Raw genomic sequence first — 19,441 nt, forward strand, 5'->3', positions numbered from 1 at the left:
GCCTGTTTTCACTGACAGTTCAGTTTCCCTGGACAGAACCCTTGCTGAGCTGTTACTTATCAAATTATTTAAGTCTGTTGTTTTCTCTTTCTGAGAATGAAGCAGTTGCTAGACTGGATCTGACCCAAGATGTGGTGTTCTGTCTCTGACAGTGGCTAGCACCAGCTGTCTCTGAAGTGACTGGGGTCTGCAGCAGCAGGTGGGAGCTAATCTACCCCTACACTAGGTTTTATCATGTCTTTAACAGCTAGAGATAACTTAAGCTCTGGAAAAGATGTTTCAATATTTCTGCAAAATGTCTGTTATAGTGAAGTGATCATTCTGGATAGTCTTGCTAGTACTAGGAATGTACAATACCTTTGAATCATAAATTTTGTGGAGTTTTGTTTAGTCTATTTTTTTCTTTTCTTTTTGGCTTGGTGTCTCAAAAGATCTGTTGTTGATCTTGTGGTGGCACAAGGGGAACACTGCTCCTGTTTACTGAACTGTCAGTTCTTCCACTGGTTCTTCCTAGCTCCTCATGGAAGTTGTTACCTTTTTTTCTTATTAAAGAGCAGTTTTCTTCTTTATTGAAGCCAGTCCAGCTGCAGTGATGGTAAAAGTGCTGCTTGCTATCTACTACTCTTGGAGGCTGCCCTGCTGAACAGTGTTAACCTGTTGTTGCCTAGATATAGCCTGGCCACTTGTGGAAGTATAGGCGACTTTGCCTCCTCCGGTCTTTTGTTAGCTGGAGTTCAGTAATAATAGCTCCATTTCTGTAAATGTATTGTCTGTATTTTGCAGAAAGGAAAACTGAGGCAGAGACCAATAATGTAATTTGGTCAGCTGGGATTTGAGCCAGGGAGTGTGATATCTCAGGTCCACTAATGGGCACTACTTCTTCAAAGAAAAGTCTGTTTTTGAGACCTTGATCTGTTAGTCCAGTTAAATATTAAGTGTTGGATTATCTAAGAATCACCTAGTCTAAGAATGGAATAGCCTCACTAACACTGAGCACCACCCAAATGTCATCACCTCGTGTAGTTCACATTCGGGTCCCAGCAGGACCTATTTTGTTGTATATTTTAACTGGGGTGATTACCCTACAACTGCTGGTGAATTTCCTGGCACAGACAGCTAGAACAGTAACTTGGATTTCCAGAGCTGCATTGCTTGAAGAGACCTCATGCAGCAGTTGTAAATCTGGAGTTGTTGAGTGCTCCATTGATTCAGAGCAACATAAAGGTAGAAAATAAATGATGCTGCACATTACTACAGTGTTCAGGAATAATTCAGCTGGAGTACAGGTCTAATCTATTCCTATTTTACAGGTGAGGTCGCTGAGACACTGAGCAGTTAAAGGACTGACCTTCAGAAATGCAGTTTACAACACCCACTGAAGTCAGTGGGAGATAGGAGGACATGGCAGCTCTGAAAACCAAATGACACACTCAAAAGTTGTGTGACATGCGTTTGGAAGACTGTGGGAGAAAACTTGGGATTCCTGTCTGCCAGCATAGATCAACATTCAGTAGTCTGTCCAGAAGAATAGTGCTTAAATGCAATACTGACAGATGTCTTAATCTTATGCTTTGCTGGGTGACAATGCAGGTTTGTTTCTGTCTGTTCAGTTGAAGGAATGCAGAAGCCCCAGAGGAGAGAGGAATCAATGAAGACTTATGTAGACTAATCTAAACAAGTCTCTTTGCTGTCTTCAAGAATCAAAAGGTGCATAGACTGTTCATTCACAGGGTGAATGTGTGGGATAAGTTTTGATTAAATGAAATATACTGAGACAATTTTCCTTAAATAGCAGCAATGCTGCAGGGGTCTTGGTGTCCTTTTGTCCTGGAACACTGGGAAAGTTTTGCATTGAAGTGAAAACCTCCTGAAATAATTTGCCTTTGTCTGGTTTTTTATTTCCTTCATACTGTGCATAAAAATCCTTTCTGGGTTAAGGTGTAATATGGCTCTGAGGAGTGATAGTTTAATACCATCAGGCTAGGTGGCAGTCCCTGAAGCTAATGCCACTTAGTGAGCTCAATAAGGCATTTAAGTATAGCTTAAGAACAGATCCAGAGGCTTGTAGCACAGTGGGTTTTACTCCACCTCTTCCCTTTTAGCTTCTTTCAATCTAACTGCATCAGTCCAGGTTTGGAACTGAGCAGAACTGGTGTGCGTGGCATGAAATGATCTGTCCATGTGGCTTCTTGACAAAACCTCTGCTGCTGTTAGCCATCCAGGTAGGCCATAGAACACTGGGATGCCATAGTCATCACCCCAGAAGGTAGAGTTTACTAGTCCAAACCTATGTCATTTAGTAGCACAACAGATGAGATCTATCCTCTGTCAGACTTAAGTGAAAGCCATTGTTAAGGCAGCAGTTGCCAGCTGTTACTGTTTAGTTCCCAGTGAGACAGTGTGGCTTGATAATGAGTTGGGAGGGCATACCAGTCTCAGCAGCCAGTGTGCAATCCGCAGGGGAGGGATTGATATTTTAGTGGCAGTTTCCTTAAAAGATACACCCTTTCAGCTGTGGTGTGGCTAGTGTTCAATACTGATTCTATAGTGAATACTCTTCATGTGAATAAATGTCATGGTCATCATCAAAGCCAGGGATATGAGGCCTGGTAATATGGATTAAAAATAATCATAGAAAGGAGAATCTCCCTTAATGTGTGATTGGGTGGGGGGATGAGGGGAGGGATGATTTCCTTGTATAGGTTCCTCCCGAGGGGGAGTCAGTTCTGACAGCCTCGTCCGGTGTCAGGACATTGTGTCTGGTCAGATCTCTAAGAGTAATAGTCCCAGTAGTTTTCTGTTCTGGCAGACCTGTTGTTCTGTTCCAAAACCTAATTGCTAATTGGAATCAATATGAACTAGATAATAGCTTTCAACTGAAGCATCCATCAAGGTCTACTCCTCAGGGAGTTTCATAATTACTACCACAGCAGGGGGGGGGCTTGATGTTTTGTGAGGTGTGTGCAGAGGTAGTCCTGGTTGCTGTACAGAATTCAGCAGCCATGAGAACTTTCAGAAATGGCTAAATAATGCATTAAAATATATTTTTGCCTTGTGTGCATTTCAGTGCTTTCTGCATCACTAGAAGAGGATGAGCCTCAGAAAATGCAGGGGAGGATATCCTCAGAAAAAGCAGGGGAGGCAAATTCTGCTTGTGGGTCTGGAAAAGGTTGCTTGTACAGGTTTGAACTGGAATGGAATTTGAATTCATGCAAATGAACTGGAAAGCCTGAGACACACCGTATTTGAGGTCCAGCTTAGAATATGTTACAAGGAAGAGATGTAATTTTATATCATAACTTTGCCCATTGCAATCCTCAAGTGTAGCCATACCTATAAAATTCCCCTGAGATACTTATAGCTATTTAGTCTACGCTGAACATTACAGACATTAACACCACATCATCATCATCAGGGTCAGGTTTATATTTGCAAGCCAAATACTCTGTTGCATTTTGTGCAGCATGTCAAGAATGGCATAGAACCAGTTCATGCCCTAAATAAGCCATGCAAATGCCTTTTCCTCTTGCTATTGCTGGCATTTCTCTACCTACTGCAATACATGAGTGGCAGCTTCAAAGCAGCCATTCTGTTTCTACAAATGGATGTGTCTGCTTGATGTTAGAGAGCATCTCTATTTTTATCCTTTGGTTTGTCCAAAACAAAGGAAAAAGCTTCCTAGTGTAACCTCTGCAAGCACAAACAGAGGATGTATAAAAGCATATGTGAAGTCTCTGATGCTCTTCTCATGTGGAGGAGGGTCTTCTCTGCAGGACAGTATAGTGAGGTAGATGGTGTGTTTGTTGGGAGGATGGAATCCAAATCTTGCCCCATGGGTCGTTGCTCTTGGCAGAAGGTCAGATCTCATTGTCTTTAGAGAAAAAAAAAAAAATCTTTATTGCCTTTTATGGATTTGGAAGAATGGTTAGAATTGGTGTCAGAAAGTGGCAGCTGCTCAAGGGACCTGTGTCTTCTGCTGCTTGGTCACTTCCGTTCTCCCCTTTGCATTCTTTCTCCAGTGTGTCAGATGCAACTTTTTACTTCTTTACTCCCTATGCAGAATTCAAGCTCTTTTGTCAAAGCTTTCAGCACTTCTGTTTTCTCATCTTGACATGATGAGCTCTTTTAAAAATAAGAGGAAAGTGAGGTGGCAATATAATCTCTCCTCAGTTCTCTTTTATTGTAATCATCACAAAATCTATTCTCTTTTCAGGTAAACTTTTTGTTCTGCTGTTACTAGTAGGATAGAGCTCTGTGATCACTGGCTATCAAGTTAATGCATCTTAAAATTTCATCCTCTATATGGAGGTATGATAACTTACGGATGTACCTCTATCTGGTGGAAATGCAAAGTAAAATGCGTGAGCTGCAGAATATGCAATGGTGTGTTAATGCATCTCCCTTAAAAATGGGGACTACTAGATAAGGGCTGGTAACTCCTGAAGATGTGCTGAGTAGATGGTCTGACCATAACTTCAGTGTTTTCACTTAGTCATTGTGTGTGCACTGCAAGAGCCACCTCTGTTCAATCATATCCATCTTTCCAGACTCATCTAAATGTGCAGGAGGTATTCCAAAAAAGTAGATGCTGCTTTTGAATGGGCTCACTATCCTTAGTGCTAATGTGTATTATTCTGGTTTGTTTGAAAGTCATTTTCAAGTAGGAGCCTGTTTGGATTGCTTTGAGTAGGGATAGCCTCTTTGGGGTCTTTTTATCCTTTTAATGCTTTGTTTCCAGGGAAAGCCAAGGTCAATAACCATAATGCTCCTCTAGAACTGCTGCTTATTGAAATGAGGCACTGTTTAAGGAGAGTACATAAATTCTGTCATCCAAAGTGTCCCCCTAGGATGGGCATAGTTGAATGGGCAGCACAAGTTGTTTTGCACATAAAGCATCTTCAGCCCTTGGCAGTACTGACAATGTTGTAAAGGACTTGCAGAGCAAAGTCAGACTAGTGCTGTGAGGTGGTGCTTGGTGTTGTGCGTCAGCCTGCTCACAGTGTGCTAATGTAGGTGGATTTTACGCTGTCCCATTAAGGAAGAGGTGTGTTCTTTCTGCTGCTAACTGCTAATCCACTTTGCCTTCACAGTTGGATTTGTGGAGGACGGGCGCGGGGGGAACCCAACAAATTCTCAGGTCCTAGTATCTGGTCACCTAAAATGTATGGACTGCTCTCACTTTACAGTTTCTCTTACTTCTTAATCAGTTACTGCATCTGGGTAATTTAAAGTGCCATGTGAGTGCTAACTAACTGTCATTTTATTGATGTTATCCTAATGGGCTGGCTGAATGGTGTATATGCAAATAGCTGTTGTCATGATTAATTGGACAGAACTGGTAGTGGTTCATGATCAGAGGGATCAGACTGCTGATTTCTGGCAGAGATTTTTTTTTTTCCCCCTTTAGCATCCATGGTGAGGAGGTGAAACTTTGGTGTTAAACCCTAGTTCTTAGCTTGTTACTGACTTGAAAAAGTTCAAACAGTTGGAACCGCTCACAATGTTATGATCAAGATGTGTTTAATAGAATTTATTTAAAGCATTAATTGTTGAACTACAAGTTGAAGCTCTACCTGTAGCCGTTCTAGGAGGCAAACTTTCTTAGCAATACTTGTCAATGGGTATGCATTCTCCTTCTGCTGTGTAGTTTGTAGTGGCTTTGAGGGTAGATAGGACCAGCACACCATGCACCATTTGAAAAGGATGACTTTCAAGGTTTGCTCCAAATCCAGCGAGCCTTCATCAAAAGGACTCTCTGAGAATGTAGATTTAGCATTACGGAAGGACCCTAGTCATCACCTACAGCCCCATTATGCTTAGCACAGATGCCAAAGAAACATGCAATTTATAAAGTAAACAGGAAATGACTGTGTAAATAAATAAAAATTTTAAAATGCTGGAGAAAAATGGAGGGATGTAAAAGTAAAGAATACTTTATAAACTCTGCTTAGAAGTTAAGGCTTTTAGCCCAAGTTAGGCAAAAAAAGAAGTGTTGAAGACACAACACATGGGAAAAGGATAAGTATGTTGTATATAGCAGTGAACTTTTCACCTCAGTATCCAAAACTGACTACAAGCTCTAGATCAAACTAGTTAAGGTAATCAGAGAATATAAAAATTATGCTAAAGGCTAGATCTAGTAAGTCCAGAGTGACAAATTAGGAAGTCTTTATATGGCAATGAAAGAAGGGCTCTGCCCTGGTGTACTGTTCCGGTGGCATTAAATTCCTGTTTCCACTGAGGTTCTCTCCTGCACTGGTTTAAAATCTTCCTAGGCTTCAACTATTATTTCTAACAGAGTGGTTGCCTCTTAGTTTATACACGTTAGACAGGACACTTGCAAATGCTCAAGCATTGCTTGCTCACTACGTTGGGAGTCAGCAGCTGCAGCAGTACAGCTCTTCCTAGCATTGTGCTGGGCTTGTTTTCTGCATCCTTAAGGACAGTTCTTACCTGTATGTAGGACCTAGATCTTCCTAGAGATCTCTCATGACTGCCTGGGCTTGCAATTTCTGACCTTAAAGTAGGGTATCATCAAGTGTTTAATTTGCACATGATTCTCATGCTGTTTGCTTGTACTGAAGCTTTCCTACACACTGTGTGAGAATATAAGGTCTGCTACTGTAATGACATTCCATTCTTATGGGGAGACCTCTGGATTTACAGTGTGAATATTTAGTGCCTAAACATTAAATAAGAGAAGGAAAGTATGAAGTAGTTACGCCTGTGGTATTCTATTCTTGTCTGCTTTATTTAATTCTTTCAGTGAACCTTCATGGTTAAAATTCTGTATCCAGCTAATAGTCCTCATTGGGTTATTTACATTGGATTGCTTGCTTTCACTTTGATACTCATTTGAAAAACATTGTAAGGAAATTGGATGTTATAATACAGCTTTTTAGAAGAAAAAGTTCACGCACAGCATGAAGGCTGTAAACTGTGGACAGTAGAATAAAATTGTTGTAATTAGAAGTAACATGTTGTTAGTTTGTTCTTGAGCATAAAAATGTGCTACACTGACTAGACTATATCTGGGATCTGGGGGATAAATTTTATTTTCAGTCTTTTGGCCTGACCCAACCATCTGTAGACTGTTTAAAGCTGCAGTCACTTAAAGATATGTCTGTCCCTGTAGTGATACCCTTGTTTCCTAATCCATGTTCTCAAGGGCATGTTGGATTAGTTTGAATAATGAATGTGCCTAATTGAGGGGAGTTGACATTGGATGTAGCTAATACAAAATTGGGTTGGAAACAGAGCGGGTGTAATGTAACCTTTGAGAGGACATACTAGTTTTTCTTTTGAAATGTGTGTCATGAAAGACCATTATTACAGGTGTTGACATGTCATGGTTCTTAAAATCCCATTTTCTGAGACTTCATGGATGCTGAAACTGGATTTGGTTCATGGATCCCTGTTTTCAATTGCTTGGCAACAGAGTGAGCAGGACTGATGGCTGTACTCTGGTCTGTTCTCTGCAGCTGCATGCAGAGAATGGCCTTTGGTCCCTCTGTTTTCCACCTTCCTAACATCTTTACTCAGCTGCCACTGTTTTTCTGTATAGGTAAATCTCACTCCTGCTAAAGAGATAAAAGCTTACAAGAGAATGAGCTTTACGTGACGGTGAATGCTGTTTACAACACAGTCATGATGGGGCAAATACAAGTATCAAAGGAGGTGCTTTAAAACCATAGCTATAAAGAAAGGAGGTGATGTGGTGGGATCTCAGATTTCTGGTGTCACTACTTCAGCTGATGCAAGTGTCACTATTGCAAATGAAAAGAAGAGGTAGTACAGAGCCTGTTTTGTTTTGTAACAGATTTTGGTTTTTTCTTCCGTGTTGACTCATGCAGAAAGTTGTGTATTGAAGGTTTTACTTTTTTTTGAAGGAAAAAAGTGAGTCTCTTTTGCCACAAGAGGGAGAGCCTGAGAACGCCAGAGAGAGGAAACTGCACTGTGACAGTTCTGCTCACGTCTTCATTTTAGGCCCCACAAAGGGATAGGGAGATTTTTGGAGCTGAACTCCTCCTATCATTATGCCCATACTTACTGGAAAGCAAAAATGCTAGAGATGGTCAAAGTCTAGCCTCGCCTAATCAGTGTTGCCTAGTGGTTCTTGCATGAATCGTGATTATATTTCAGCTTGAGATGTACATCACTAAGAATCAAACTTGCAGACTAATTTATTCAGCGAGTCAGTCATAGTGCTGGAGCTGGGGCTTGAAGCCCAGGGAAGAAATAATGTCAACAGTTAGAATTCATCATTGCTTGTGTCTGGTTGGCACTCTATTACTAAACCCATTTAACTAAATGGATATTGATTTTTAGTTAATTCGCTATCCAACCAAGTCATGCTGATATACATTTAATGTACTCTGACTTTAGTTATGCTGAAGGGCTACATCTATTTAACTGCATTGGTTTTTATGTCAATTTAGTTAAATCTGTATAAAAGTGAGTATTGACAAGCTCTAAGTGTTTCATAATGGGATTTTGCATTGTAAGCTCATTCTCCTACCAGTTCAGGTTTTACCCCATCTTCAGCTTTTCACCTGGTCTTCAGGGATAACATTTTCTAGGTTTATTTTTTTATTTTATAAAATCCACCAAACGAGTGATTGAATATTAACACTATAAGAATCAGCACTTTAAAGTCAAGAAATAGCTAGCCTAAAGCTGTCTTTTGTTTTGCTTTCTTCTCCTTGCTGCAGATGTGGTTATAATAGATGTCTCAATCAGTTATTTTGTTTCATAAAATTCTTTTTTTCTTTTTCCTTTGATAATAAGCTTAGCAGAGATACTTTCCAATCCCCTAGTATGGTGATTAACTTGCAGAGTCCGTGAAAGGCATCTGCAAAAGTTAATTGCACGCACTCCTCAGCTCATCTGAGGTGGGTGGAATATAAAGCAGCAAGTAGATCTGCTGGGAATGTGTATATTTGTGTGTGGCAGTATCGTGGTTTAACCCCAGCCAGCAACTTAGCACCATGCAGCCGCTTGCTCACTTCCCCCCCACCCAGTGGGATGGGGGAGAGAGTCAGGAGAGAAAAAAGTAAGACTCGTGGGTTGAGATAAGAACAGTTTAATAGGAAAGAAAAGAAGAAAATAATAATGATGACAATAATAATAAAATGACAATAATAAAAAAAGACAATAATAATAACAATAGAACTGGAATATACAAAACAAGTGATGCACAATGCAATGGCTCACCACTTCCCGACCAATGCCCAGTTAGCTCCTGAGCAGTGATCTGCCCACCCCAAGCCATATACTGGGCATGACATCACATGGTATGGAATACCCCTTTGGCCAGTTTGGGTCAGCTGTCCTGGCTGTGTCCCCTCCCAACTTCTTGTGCCACTCCAGCCTTCTTGCTGGCTGGGCATGAGGAGCTGAAAAATCCTTGACTTGGTATAAACGCTACTTAGCAACAACTAAAAACATCAGTGTGTTATCAACATTCTTCTCATACTGAATGCAAAACACGATGCTATACCAGCTACTAGAAAGAAAATTAACTCTATCCCAGTGGAAACCAGGACAGGCAGGTTCATGCTGTGGATAGTGGATGGTGCATGGCACAGAACAGAGCAATATGAGTTCCTTCTCCTGGCTCTGTTGATGCCTATTGCGTGACTGTGAACACACTGCTCCCTTTGTCTGTCTGCAATTCCCTGCCTGCCTGTTCTCTAGTCTGTTATGATGATAAACTCTGCAGGGCATGGACCATCTCTTGCTGTGGTCTAAAAAAGCCACGCACATCCTCATTAGCTGCCACTCCCTCCTTAGACTATTTTTAGTTGTTGTTTCTCTCAACCAGTTGTTATTTCTATCTTGTAGACAGTGGAGACTGCCAGCTGCATGTTTAGACAGCACCTAGCACTTTGCAGCCCAGACTTGGTGAACATCTTTAGTCACTACTGTGACTCTATTTCCACCATGGCTCTATATTTGGTATGACACAATGGGGTTCTGGTAAGGCCAAAATTTTAACTGTGGCATCTGTGTCAGCTGTTTCAGTGGTGGTGTTATTAGCCATACCTCAGTGCATCTCAGGCATTATGTTCATAGACTAAGCTGAGAGAGGCAAAGTTTGAGGCATGATCTGAGGGGGCAAATTGCACAGTAGCAGTGGTATGTAAACGAGCAAGTTGAATTTAGTTGTTTCCTGAAAACTGAGGGGGGGAAATCCACTTTAGCCAAAGTAAAATCTGCACAGCTTAGGCAGGCATATTAATTTAGGGCATTTCATCCTGTATTTACAGCTTTTTAAAACTGTAAGGACAGCCTGAGGTTTCAAAAAGATTAATGCAGGGATGCCAAGCATACACCACACAGGCCAGAACATTCCCCTCCCGTCCTGTTTGTTGGTGGTTCTTCAGATGTGGGCAGGAAGTGGGTCGAGGGCTGGAGGGATTATTCTGGTAGTCCTGTCCCTGCTGTGCTCCTACCCAGAGGCTCTATAGATTTTTTTCCCAGCATGTGAACAAAGTAGGTCTTTCAGGTGAATAAAGTTCTAACAGCTCCTATGCATGCAATAAGGACACATCTGGTGATGTTTTGGAAAGTGCAGGGAACACCTGCATTTGACTCTATATGTGTACATCCCCTCACGAGATGTCACCTGTCCCTGTTGTGTTGTGTGACACCTACCTGTCGTGACAGAGCTCTAATGACATGGGGGGGGGGGGGGGGGGGGGGGGCGGGCAGGTACAATGCTTAAGGGCCACTAGAAGAGGCAATTTGTCCCATACTAGGTGAATGGGTGAGGACCACTGAGTTACTGTGTGTGTGTTTCGGTTTTACATCAGGCAGAGGGATACTGTGAACCTCAGGTAGTTCCCATGCTAAACAACTGGGCAGATAGGAGACCACTGTGACTGCTGGCTGCTGCCCTTGCCTCTCCAAGGGCTCACCACACCCTCAGCAACTCTACTGCCACAAACTGAACTTCACAGTGGAGTTAGTTTTGTGAGGTAAGGGGCATTTGAATACGGAAAATTGTGTCATGTCCTCAAGATGGTTGAGATGCAGCCTGTGCTTCATAAGCTGAAGTCTGTAATATTAATCTGTTTGAACTATGAATGTCTACTCCAAATAGACTTGCTACTTTTTTTTTTTTTTTCCCCCCACATGGAAACAGCTGCCTGTTTTTATGTGAGCTTGTGGGAAAATCCAGTATTTGTCCAATTAGAAATAATTCTGAAACTGTTAAGATAGCTGTGCCCATTCAAAGGGCAGCCTGGCAGCTGGGGTGGTAGCAAGGGATTGTGCCAAAGACCATGAAGAATTCCAGCTGTGAGCAAATGTGAGAGAGCAGCCTCTGGGTACCCAAGCATTGCCCCCTCCAAGCTATCGTTTCTTTCACGGCTGTGGGAATGCTTAAAAATTATGGATGGCTAGGGAGCAGGGGAAAAAAGATCATAGTGACTTTCAAATCTTTGGCTGAAAGCCAGATATGTTGTTGTGGGCAGAGATTCACATTGGAACTGCAGCCATGAGAGAAAGATTCAGAAATGACTGGGATTTATTTTTACAGTGTACTTAATTCCAAGTTTCTTTCTCAGAATGTAAAGCCCTTGTTGGCATGCTGAGGCCTAGCCTGCCCTTTCTCACTCTCCTGGTCCTGACCTGGTCTGTCTCATTATCAGCTGTTATTAATAGAGATCACTTAGTTTATTTTTCATTCTCTTTCTTTCAGCTATTCCCACTCCACTTTTGGTGCTTGAGGAACTTGAGACAGCTGAGACGGAAGCGAGGAAGCTGGGGTGGATAGAGGGGTTAGATTGCTGTCTCCAGGAGATGTTTACCTGCTAGGTTCTCATGCTATTGCTGCCCCCACATCATTGGGGAGCTTTTAGGGACTTGCTTGCAACAACTGTGGTTAGTGAATGAGATGACTCAAGCTGGGCTTCCTTAGGTATCAATTTGAAATGCTCAGCCTGTGTAACTACTGCTCTTTTCAGTGCAGGTATGTCTTTGGGTGTTGGAGTTGGGAGCAGAGGGTGTCCAAGGCACGTGAAGTGTCATTGCTAGGATTTCCCTCTGTGTGTCCAAAGAATGTCTAGGTTTATCTTGTCATCAAAAAGAACATTATCATCAGAGTTGGATTAAGAGAAAGAATTGTAAAGACTGAAATTACTCCGTGGACTGCTGCAAGTTTAGATAATTGTTTGTGTTAAAAGAATGGGGAGACAATTTTAACTTTATTTTTAAATGTTATTTTCCATATCTCTTTGAATGGGTGGAAATTGTATGGGTGATTTTTCACCTAGAAGGGACAAATTTCAGATTAATGAAGAGGCCTTTTTGTTGATCTAGAATTGGTTATGGGATTGGAGAGGATTGTTCTGATGAAAAAAATGAAACTGTGTCTTTTGGTATGTCCTGGATCTGTTGTTGTGACCCTGTCTAACTGCAAATTCTTGAAAACCCCTAGCTTCAGTACACGGATGAATGACATATGGATGTGGTTGCCTACATCATTGAATGGCTGTTATGTTATCCTTAGACTGCTGCTGGTGAGGCTCTATAAATAACATTAAAAGTCTAGCCCAAGGAGGATGGAAGGGCCTGAGACCTAGGGTGTGGATCCATTGTGGATTCCCTGTGACATGCTGCGTGTTCATGCTTCCTCCTGAGAGGTATCTTGACACCCTGAATTGCAAGCTCCTAAAGCAGACCATGCAGCTTAGCAGAGGCAGCCTCCTTGCTTCTTGCCAATTCCTGTGCTGGGCTGCTCAAGTTGAGAGATCCTCTGAGCCAATTTGGGATTGCCACACCTATGGGAATGGAAAGTTTTGTTAGGTTTGCCAGCTACCCTGAAAAGTATCTAAGCCCTATAGAGACATTAGGATAAAAGAATGTATTTACTTCTCAACAAATAGTAGGATTTGCCCCCCTATATTTTAAATAGTTTCTAAGAAGATCCAGAGAGTTCCTGCTTTTTGTAACTTAATGAGGAATTCAGTTTTAGTGCTATTTGGGCAGAAATGTTAACAGCCCCATCAGCTTCTGTGATGGCAATGGCCATTGTCCATCCAGACAGTAGGTAGCACGTGTTTACCACTTACCTAGAAACATAATAATTCACATTTCTTAGAAGGACCACTCCTTCCTGGCTCCGTGGAATACAGCATTCAAAACAGCTCTTAAAACTGAAATATATTTCTATGTAGAGTTAAAAATAGACATCTATATTTTATATAAACACATAAGTGAGAAGGATGAAAGGAATTGACTGTAAGGGTATTTGACTGAGATTAGACATAATGGCAGCCAAATAAGTTTGGGGGTAAACACTATTAAACTTTTGAGGGACAGGGAAGTTAAAAAAACACTCATTCAATGAAGCTGTAGACATCAGTAGTCAATTATTTGATTTACACTGCATTCTTTACCGTACAAGGATATTGGGAAAGCAGAATCAACTCACAAGCAATGAGGTGTGTAGTTGAAGTAAGGCTGCTAGAATATGAGACCAGAGTAGATTTAATCTTAAACCAGCAGTGAGAAGGTGAGTCAGTCTCTTTAACTGTGACTCAAGAGGCAATCTTGCTTTTACCAGGAAAAACAGATTTGTTTGTTGCACCACATTGATTTGTTAATATTGTAGGAATTGAGCCTTTGAGGTTCATTTTTGTCATAAACATGCAAGTGGTGCGTATATGTTGTAATGAACGGTTTTAATAAAGTTGATTAGGAAGTGTGTGTGCCTCACTGCTAATAACACAAATCCAGCTGGAGAGGCTACAGAGACGAGCAACTGTTGTTGTGACTTCTAGCAAGGGTTCCCTGCAGGCGGGGAGCAGATGGGAGGTGGGGGAAAAGATGAATTCCATATTGAATCATTATTGTTCTGTTCTGTTGTTTTCCCATATAAGCCCAAAATGCTTATGGTGGGAGAGAACTTGCAGGAACTAAAGGTCCTAGCAGACTCATGAAAGAAAGGACCAGCTAGCCCTTTCTCCTTACAGCTTTGCCCTTCAGTGCTCTACGTTGTTGGCTTTCAGACCGCTTTGGATTTTTTTTTCTGACTTACTGTTAGCAGCATGGGCCTGTGATGTTTTCACATCCCTTCTAATAAGTTCTGCATCACCTGCTTGTCTTTCTGCTCAGTTTCTTGTCTTGAAGCCATGGAGTACTGTAGGGAAAATGCTTGAGACAGACATGATAATGCTGTTCAGGATGAGGGTCAACCTGAACTGTTCCTATTGTATATTCTCCATGGTTTGAGGTTTGCATAGTGTTCTCTGGGTTATTTCTGGATGGTGTTGTAGATGTTAATGCTGAGTTATCAGATCCCATTGCAGAATATGCTGGTTTACAATATAAATGGATAGATTTATAGGAAACCTCGGAGAAATGTGAACAGCATTAAGAAATGTGTGCCAGTGCGGGCGGGACAATAAGGTTTATACCTGCTGGTGACAGCTCCAGAACTGCCTGCCTGGTCGAATAGCAACTCAGCACACTCGAAAGCAGTAGTTTATAAAAAAACTATATGGTATATGTGCAGGAAGAAGGGGTAGAATTGGTTCTCAGTCGCGTAAGTAGTTGTGATAGCCTTGCCAAACTGTCTACGTTAGCCTGCGTATAGGCTGTGTAGTAACAGACAGCCAGTAACAATTTTACTGTAACCTTGCTTTTTCATAGGTAGATCTCCAATCCTAGTCACCTAGTAATTTTGTTGAAAACTAAAACTTTGACAGAAATCTGTTTTTCACAGAAATTAAGCTTTTTACAGTTTTAGTAAAATTACTTAATTCAGATGAGAGTGGCACGGAAAGAGTCCTGGCCATGAAACTGGGAAGGTGTTCAGCTGGGCATACAGCAGGTAACTGTATGACAAGTTCACAGAGCCATGTAATGTGTTGGAAGAGGATTGATGATGTGAGGTCTCTTATTTTGCAGCCCAAACCATGCTTTCTTTGCTGCTTTTATCGCATACAAATTCTTTTGTAATTAGCCATTCCCTGTCATCTCTCATTGTTGCCAGGATTCATTTTTCCATAACGTACACATTGTTTTCACATAATACACTGTTTTTAATCTCCTGTGATTATTTCTGTTTTCATAACCTATCTAGGATACTTTGTTCTACTTCTGTCACTGCAGTTTGCAACACTTTTACTATCTCACATGCTCTTACACTTTTCTACTCACAGATCTTTATGAAGATATTATCTGAATGCTAAATAAAACATTACAAGATGTGTTCTCTAGGGAGAGACAAATGTTGGATGTCTCTAAATGGAGTAGCTTGTGATGCGAACAAAAATCTAGAAACAAGACCTGAAGCACAGCTGAGACTAGAGCCTCATACTGTGTGTATTGTGATGAGAGATTTACCTTCTACTGAAGGGTTTGACAGTCCAAGGCTCTTTCAAGAATTTAACGTAATTTTTTGAGCTGTTAGTACCAAACATGTAGCCATGTGATACAAAGCACTGTTGTGATATAAATTCATTTTGATGTTTCAAATTTATTAAAAAAAAAAAAAAAAAAAAGACATCCCCCCCGGCTGCAAACCAGCAAGCTTTGTTTCGACTGAGATATGGTCTGCTTATATCATTCCAATTTTATGTTGGATTAGGTATCTTTTCTCCTGCAGCTGGTATAAAGCTGATGTAAACTCTCTATTGTGTGCTTTTGCTAACTTGACAGAAATGTGATTGTGTCCATGCCTGATCTAGCTCAGTCATGCCTTATTAAGTGATTTGGTAGCTTAGAGCCAGCATTAATTGTTGTGGAACCTCTGCCATGTTAGGCAAGACAGAAATCAGAAGTTGTCATCTTCACCATTTCGCATATGGGGAGCTATGGCAAAGGGAACAAAACCATGTTCTAGTTCAGAGCGGAACTGGCCTCCTCTCTCTGAGCTTCCTACTCTGCTGCTGGCTATTGCATATCCCTTCTCAAGTTTAGTATGCTGTGTGCTATGATAATGCCTTTTTGAGAAGCCCTTCTGAGTTTTGAGTCCCTCTGGCAGTGTTCGTGTTCCAGATAACTTGAGTTACTGTACTAAGGAATTCACGAGCCATAGGATATGGTACTGTAATGAAATCCAAGCATGTTGCCCCTGCTGCACTTCGCTTGTTTTACAGTCTCATTGTAGCAACCCAGTCCATTTTGTCTGGAATACTTTGCGCTTTATAAACCAACACTGTCTCTGAAATCCATTGTTTACCATCTTCCTGTTGATTAGTGGTTAGTTCTCTTCCTATTACTTATATTCTTGCTTGGAGGAGGAGTCTGGCTCTGGCCAGTAATTACGTGGATTATTCCTCTTTCTTTTTATGCCTGTTTGTAAAATATAGATTATGATAACTTTAAGCTTTATAGTTAACTGGAAATTTTGCACTTAATGGTAATGTAAGCTTGATCCCAGCATTCTAAGGGACTGTCAACCCCTGATTCTCCTTTAAGGTAGAGTTAGTGCCAGGTATGGAACACAGTTTGGTGTCCACCCAGCAAACCCACTGTCACGTGTGTGAGGTCATTACAGCAAAATTAGGAAGCCTAATTATTAGAAATATTGTGTAAGGTCCTGCAGGGCCGACCAGCAATCTTAGCTCTGTTTTCTCAGGTCCTGGATGGAGTGGGCCAAATACTAGGTAGGTCTCCCAGAGTTCCCAGACTTGGAATTAGCCACTGGCCTTAAGGAGTCAGTCTGGGGGAAGGACTGTAAAGGAAAGTGCTGAGGAAAAAGGTAGTGCTTTAGAGGACAGCAGGAAAGACCTGAAAGCTAATTCAGATGGAGTGGCAGGGTGAGAAGGCTTTATCTCCTGCTCACATTACCATCTCAGAAGGATCAGCTGCAGAGATGCTCTCCCTTCCCTCGGCAACCCAGTCAGACTCTTAGCAGAATTCACTTGACTGCTTTCCACCAGGACAGAAAAACTTGGGCAGCCTTCAGGACCAGGTTGGGGTGGTGGATCCATCCCAGACAAGGCAGCCCTTACTGCCCAGGGTGAGCTGGCCAGCCGGCGAGACACAGGCAACCCTGTGCAAAACAGTTGTGTTTTGGCAAAATTACAGGCAACTTGAAGGAGTCTTACAATGGATGATGCTGGACAGCCATAAGAGGAAGCAGTGTTCCCGGCGTGGCAGTAATGCAAAACGCTGCATTTAAGCAAGAGTTGCACAGGGAAGTCAGGCAATGTCAGTTTTTAACCTCACTTCTCTTGCTCAGTGGATTACCATGATATGGCTGCTTAGGCTTGCTGGTCTGATCCAGAGCAATATTGTTGCCTGCTCCTTTTGTGGCAGTGCTGTGGACACAGTTTTAGGAAAGGTGGCTGTCGCTGAGCAGTAGCTTCCGTAATGGCCCCTTGACCATGCGTAGTGGATAGGCAGCGTGTGACAGCGTGTCTGTTGTGCACTGTCAGCTGCTGTACAGTGAGGCATCCTGTTAAATGTGCATCAAAATAGGAAAAGTCTGAAGCATTCTCAGCTAATATACTGCTCAGTGTTGCTCTAATTAGCATATCAAAAAAGATCCAAGGATACAAGATGACTCCAGAAAGTGTTCTCACACTGTTTGGCTGCAGCAGCCTGTTCAGAGCTCCTAAAAATAGCCACTTATGGATCAAAGCCACGAGTCCTAGGACTGAAAAAGCAGACATGTTAGTGCTGTACTCTGAAACCACACTGTACACATATACTGCAGGAATGGGGAAGAAACAGCAAAGCAAAAAATCTAGATAAAGAGGAAATATCTTGTTTCCCTTCTCCACCTCAACACCAGCAACATGCTGGTGTCCTGGGGAAGATCATCAAACTCTGCGAGGCAGTTCCAGAGTCTGAAATGCAAGAATAAGCTGCTATTAATGTTATTCCTCTTTCTGCCCACATTTACTGAGGGTCTAGCTTCTCCAGTGAGAGTGCATCAGTCATCATTGCTGTAATGTTTGTATTGAATATCAGAAGCTTTTCCTACATTCATTGTGCATGTTGAGGGCTGTTTTCATTCCACTTTCACTAACCTCCTGTCCCATGCATACAACTCCTAAATAAGAAAATGGAAAATCTAGAAGTAGTTTATAAAAACATAAAGCAAAAACGGGCATTTAGGAGAGCACACTGTAAAAGAAACAGTTAACTTGAATTTCCAATGCTGCCCTGCACACTTTTGTCACAGGTATGGTGTTCAACAGACAAAAGTCAGTATAGCACTGCTAACTTGAGTAGAGCAATGCCACCTGGAAAGCTGAGCTTGTTGGGGGCTGCCTCTTTCATCTGCAAATTTACAGTCAGTCCTGGGTTTTGTGCCCCAAGCCTCATCCAAGTCCCATAGCAGCATGTCTGTTCTGTGACACAAGAAGACATGGCTGGAGATTTATTGACAGCTTTGCATCCATTTAAAAATTAGAGAAAATACCTTCGGTTATGCAATTAGAGATGCTTTCTTTCTGACAGTGACTTCAGTAACCTATTTCCTAGGGTCATCTGTCCGCTTTTACTCAACAGAGATATGCCCTTGTGTAAAAGAGATTTAGGACTTTGATCATATTCTTGATGTCCCCTACTCTATTGCAACAATCCCCAAAAGGGACAAACCAGAATTAAGAGTGACAGGAATAGTTTCAGGTGTATGGATGGCTTCCATGCAGGAAGAAACTTCCTAGATCATGAGAAGAGATGATTGAGAGGTGGGTACAATAGAACTGGATATAACTCTGAACAGTATGGGCAAAACAAAAAGGGAATAATAAATTATTCAGGACTATTCATAACACAGCAGCTAGGATCACTTAAATTATCAGAATTCTGTTTTTAAAATGAACAAAAGGCATTTTTTTTCTTAACAGTTCACAATTAAATTGCAGCTCTCATTACCATAGCTTATTACAGGAGCTAAAACCTAAACAGCTTCAGAATGGGATAACAAGTCTGTTGGTAGCTGTTACATACAGCTGTAATGTACAGATGTGTATATACTATATACAACAGCAGAAAAACCTATTCTCTACTTGTGCTTTTTCTGCGCCTTCTCCCTATACATCCAACTCTGATCTGACTGAATATGGCTATTCTTCTGTTTTATGGTTGTGTTTCTTTGTTTTAATTAAAATCTCAAGTTTACATAAATGTTCTGAAATTTCTTTTAGCTTGCAGGATTGTGGGGTGTGTGATACATCCTGAACTAAACCATTTGTTTACCACTGATACTGGGGGTTGCACTTGTGAATCAAGGTGATCCAAGCTGGGTCCAGTTTTCCAGTATGTTAGGTAAGCCCATGGGATCCAACTCTTTTGAGCAAGTGCTATATAGCCTGAAATGTGTGAGGCTTTTGCATACCCCCTGCTCTGGTCCTTGCTCCATCCTGAGACTGCATCCCCCTCCCTCCCTGCCCTGGGGCTGCATTATATGCTTGACATAAGCTATTGATGCCTTGTTATCAAATCTAATCAATAATGATTTCTCTAAATATTT

At 41.6% G+C, this 19,441-nt stretch overlaps 1 protein-coding gene across 5 annotated transcripts in view; it reads left to right on the forward strand.

Moving 5' to 3' along the window:
* ARHGAP22 (Rho GTPase activating protein 22) overlaps positions 1 to 19,441 on the forward strand; it is a 163,214-nt gene that overhangs the window by 68,174 nt on the left and 75,599 nt on the right. The window contains exon 1 of one of the 5 annotated variants that reach the window (XM_030029743.2): positions 2,132 to 2,222. The exons of the other annotated variants lie outside the window; for them this stretch is intronic. Within the exon in view, the coding sequence (XP_029885603.1) occupies positions 2,180 to 2,222 (43 nt within the window). The 5' untranslated portion in view covers positions 2,132 to 2,179. Of the gene's footprint in view, positions 1 to 2,131; positions 2,223 to 19,441 lie in introns of those variants that run through there. 5 annotated transcript variants of the gene reach the window in all.

Source organism: Aquila chrysaetos, chromosome 11 (assembly GCF_900496995.4).
Source record: "Aquila chrysaetos chrysaetos chromosome 11, bAquChr1.4, whole genome shotgun sequence".
Taxonomy (NCBI): Eukaryota; Metazoa; Chordata; class Aves; order Accipitriformes; family Accipitridae; genus Aquila; species Aquila chrysaetos.